This window comes from Austrofundulus limnaeus, unplaced genomic scaffold (assembly GCF_001266775.1).
Source record: "Austrofundulus limnaeus strain Quisiro unplaced genomic scaffold, Austrofundulus_limnaeus-1.0 Scaffold123, whole genome shotgun sequence".
Taxonomy (NCBI): domain Eukaryota; kingdom Metazoa; phylum Chordata; class Actinopteri; order Cyprinodontiformes; family Rivulidae; genus Austrofundulus; species Austrofundulus limnaeus.
The window spans coordinates 451,455-456,267 of NW_013952525.1; the positions used below are offsets into that span (position 1 = coordinate 451,455).

Genomic DNA, 4,813 nt, shown 5'->3' on the forward strand with positions numbered 1-4,813 from the left:
AAAAGTTTGGGAACCACTGGGCTAAAGTAACAAAATGCTAAATAAAAGCTAAAGTAGCAAAACACTTCCTACAATTAGCAAAACACAACCTGAGTACTGGAGTAGCAAAATGTTATCAAAAAAATGTAAAAACGGTAAAATGATTGCTAAAGGTTATTACAACAGACAAACAAAAAGCTAAAACTAACAAAACACCACCAAAAACCCCACAAGAAACTAGCAACAAAGAGAAAATGCTTTTATTTTCGAAGCGCCTGACAGGAAGTACGACTCATTTCTGTCTGACTTGACGTCACGTGCCGTGGCGTCATCCTTCTAGCAGCGGTTTGGTCTCGCAGGGGTGTGGCAGCCAGACTCCACGTCTATTTTAACTCGTCCGCATCGAGAAACGAGCCGAGGACAGGACGCAGCCATGGCGCAAGGCCTTAAAGAAAGATTTGACAAGTTTCTCCATGAGAAGAACCTGATGACAGACGCTCTCGGTAAAATCGAGGCCAAAACGGGAGTGAACAGGACGTACATCGCTGCGGGTGAGTTCTTACAGAGCCAGGGATGGAGAGAAAGGCTAAAATTAAAACGGCTTCATCACGGCTACAGGAAGAGAATTTTAGCTGTACATGTGAAGGAATAGTTCAGACTCAAACAACTATGTGCCTAATTTTGTATCATTTGTTACTGTTTTTGTTGAATATCGGGTGATAAAGTGTCGCTCTTTGTTTCCAGGTGTCGTAGGTTTCATCGCAGTTTATCTGGTGATTGGGTACGGAGCCTCCCTGCTGTGTAACCTCATCGGCTTCCTTTACCCAGCATACATTTCGTAAGTGTGTTATTAAAACACAGGGGCTGCTCTCACTTAGCAGCCACACACAAACACATGTCAATAAAGACTTTTCTTACCACACATGTTCATTTATAGACACTGTGTCCTCGCTATATGTAGGCTAGAAGATTTTAAAAAAATAAATAAAACACTAAATGATCAATTGCATAATAAGCTGGTTTTAATTTTGATTTGACACATAAGGTATGCGAACAAAAAGTAGGAAGTTACTGCGTTGTAAAAATTCAAAATGTTGTAACATCCAACTTCCTGAATTTCTATTGAACATTGTGAAAAGTTGTCACAAGTATTGATAGAACAGAGGAGCCCAAAGTGGGGCCCGCGGGCCAAATTTGGCCCGCCAAGCCATTTGATTTGGCCCACCTACAGTTGCCAAAGTTACAAGGTTGTAACCTGTTATCCTATGTAGAAACACAGTATTTCCATTGGTCAAATGACTTTGTATAAAAGGGCTGTAGTGAAGGTAGTTTTCTTTCATGGTGCTGACTTTATCTTTGATTTATTAGGATTAAACATGAAATATGAAATGACAAGAAATATTTAGATCAGATTTAACCCCACATGTAGATTTTCACACTTTATAAGGCCATAAAAACTCATATTTTATCAGTTTATGAAATGTTCCATGAGCATTTGCTACTTGAGTGTATGGCAGACTTTCTCCAAGTGCACAGACTAAAACAAAAGAGGGCCATTGCATAGCTTGATTGTTAAAAATAAAGGACTTTACTTTAAAAAAATTTGTATTTCATGTAWTTATATTACTGCACTTGGCCCGCAGCTGTGGATAGATTTTCATTTTGGCCCCCTCGGGGAAAATGTTTGGGCACCCCTGTGATAGAATTTCTGCGTATTTTTAGAGATTTGCCACATTTACTTTTGGGACATTATCTCTAAATGTTCAAAATGTTAGTATCTTTGTCATTAAAATAATAATGTTAACATAATGGCAGTGGATATTTAGCCTCCAGTAGGCATCAGCATGCAGGATGTGAGGAATAAAGCAGATATTTTGTTTGTGTCTGCAGTATTCTGATCCTAAAACTCGGCCATGTAAACAGGATTTTTTCATTTAATAAAAATGATTGAATGAATTGCTTTATTGTCTTGTCACAGGAAACTTGTATACTTTTCATTGCCTTGAAAAAGTGTGTTTTTTTATTTTATTTTACCAGTTTTACTAAATAGATTATACTTCCTTCAGCTTTGTCTTTCTGTCTGCCACAGTCGGGTGCATTACTTGTTCATATCCTCATTGTGCAGCAAGACTATCCACAGTTTCACTTATCAAAGAAACACCACTGACTGTACATAGTATAATAAGAAATAACAAAAAAAAAGACAAAATAAACAAGTAAATTTCGCACTAAAGGTACGTTATTTAGTGTAAAATATTGGTTTGGTAGAATATTTATTTGTTGTAACAATGCTTTTTTAACAATAAATCTAATGATTAGCAGCACCTGGAGGCACCAGAATCTCAAAACAAGTGTCAGTAGCAACGGCAAAATGAGGATTTGGCTAACTGTTCATGTGACCAGCCCACATACTCATCCCACAATCCTTACAAATGTGGCACCTTTTAACAGGGAAATTAAGACTTTCCAACAGTGTAAGATTTATTGCCAAGAAGCGTTACAACAAAGAAATAATCGACCAAACATAAATTTCATAACTTTTTGTTCTATGTTTTTGTAAAGAATGAATAAAAATGCTGAAACATGCATTTCTACTGCGTTAAAAGTCAAATGCAAATGAGTTTTGAGATGAGGTCAACAATGCGAGTTTGAGCATAATCTGTAGGGGCTGTTTAGTTTTAGGGGTCCAACATGAAAGGTTTGATTACCTCAACAGATCAACCTGGACCTCGGGGTAACCAGTAAATGATCACTGGACCTAAGAGATCTGATTAGCTTTATTGATCCCTTGGGACAATTCCTTTATCTGTCACATAAAATAAAATCCCCAAAACAAACAAGGAACCAAGCTTAGAGGAGGTGTTTTCAAACTTTCTTGTTTGAGTTAAAAGACGAGCATTCTGGACCAACTGCAGCCAAAAGATGATGTCATGGTTAACTTCAACATGCAGACTTACAATAACTCAGTTTGGATGTGATAAAATGAGGATCAGCTTTTTGTAGTTGTTGAAAGAGAAAACTACTACTTAATCTGAGATACAATGAAAGCATCAGTTTTTTAAATCTTTACCACCAAACTAATTGGTTTCTAAAAATTGACATTTCAATCAAATATCACACCCAAACCTGTGTGATGTTAACAAAGACCTACCCAGATCTATAGACGATGCTGTAGGTCCAAAAATCAGTTTTTTCTTCATTGAAACTGACAAAGTTTAAAACCAAGCTTAACGTGCCTGTGACATGCATATTCTTCAAATACAAAAGTCAAAGAAAACATATATTTAAAAAAACTTGACACTACACATACTTTTACCCATTTTGTCCCATAACTGTCAGGTTTTCTTTTGAACTTGGCTCAGCCAAAGTGAAACGGGAAGTGACATCAAAGGGGAACTCTTTAAGAAAGAGAACTCTCGGGTCTTTGTTTATTAAAACAATATTATTTGTATCTTCTCTTACAGATAACTAGGGCTGTGTATTTGCAAGAATTTGGCGATACGATACATGTCATGACAGAGGGGTCATGATATGATATATCCCGATATATTACGATACTGTAAACAAGGCGATATATTGCAATTTTTTTGTCAAAAAATTCTATTAAATAAAAACCTCTTGCCGAAAAAAAAAAACGAAAGACCTAAATTCATTGTCTCAGAAAATTCTAATATTACATTGACATACTTTTGATACATTTCACAATACACGATAATAAATTATTAATAATAATAATAATAATAATAATTTCACGATACAAGTTCAGTAAACAGATGATATGAAGCTGCTACACAGAGTTTCTGGGATCAGCTGACCTGCATCCAGAACCTGATTTGCAGAACTGTGGGTCGAACAGCAGGGCAGGTCCCGAAAATAAACAGTAAATAAATGGAGAAGCTAAACAACACAGTTAAACCGTTTTTGAAGCGAACACAGCAGGATAAACTTGAAGTATATGGACTTTGATGCAATCAGCTGGACATTGAGAGCAACAGACAGTTTTATGTCACGGGGGGAGTGCCGAGCTCAAGACGCTATATGCATGCGCTATACATGCCTGCCTGCCTGCCTTCTGTAACGTTGGAAAAAAGAGCGCACACAACACTTAATTTGGCTTAAAATACAGACATTCTGACAAATAAGTAACTGTTTGTAACCTTACCTCAGCTTAGAAGGCAGAGGGTGTCGGTCTTTTCCTCTCAGATTCAGCTATCGGAGCATGAAGCTAATGTTTATTCACAATGCTAATGCTACCCTTGCTCTCTGGCGCTCGAGGTAGAGGAGCCAAATGGCTTGCTCACTGCTGCCAACTAGTGGTCAGAGGCTGAACTACAACATAAAAATGAATGGCTGGCTGGAAAGTTGACATTTTCAACCTTAATAAAAAATCAATACAGGGCTTTAGAATATCGATACAGTATCGGGACATGAAATATCACGATATTTGAGTGTATCGATATTTTTTTACACCCCTACAGATACCGTCTGAAAATAATCTAAAGAAACATCAGATTCTCCTACAGAGTCTGTGGTGTTAGTTATTGTAGTGATCTCCGTTCACATTCAAACATTCCCCTTTGTCATCACTTCCTGTTACCTAAAATATGAATATCTCAACCACTGTTCATCTCAGCAGCATGAAAACTGTTTTGCAATATGTTAGCAATGTTATCTTTCCAAAAATTAATATATTATTAATTAGGGGTGTAAAAAATATCGATACACTGAAATATTGCGATATTTCATTTCCCGATACTGTATCGATATTCTAAAGCCCTGTATTGATTTTTTATTAAGGTTGAAAATGTCAACTTTCCAGCCAGCCATTCATTTT

The 4,813-nt window shown here is 36.8% G+C and overlaps 1 protein-coding gene across 1 annotated transcript in view; it reads left to right on the forward strand.

Annotated features, from left to right (window-relative positions):
* Positions 1-266: 266 nt before the first annotated feature.
* reep5 (receptor accessory protein 5) overlaps positions 267-4,813 on the forward strand; it is an 11,601-nt gene continuing 7,054 nt past the window's right edge. Inside the window, exons 1-2 of the mRNA XM_014015115.1 lie at positions 267-530; positions 724-817. Of these exons, the coding sequence (XP_013870569.1) occupies positions 413-530; positions 724-817 (212 nt within the window). The 5' untranslated portion in view covers positions 267-412. The remainder of the gene's footprint in view (positions 531-723; positions 818-4,813) is intronic.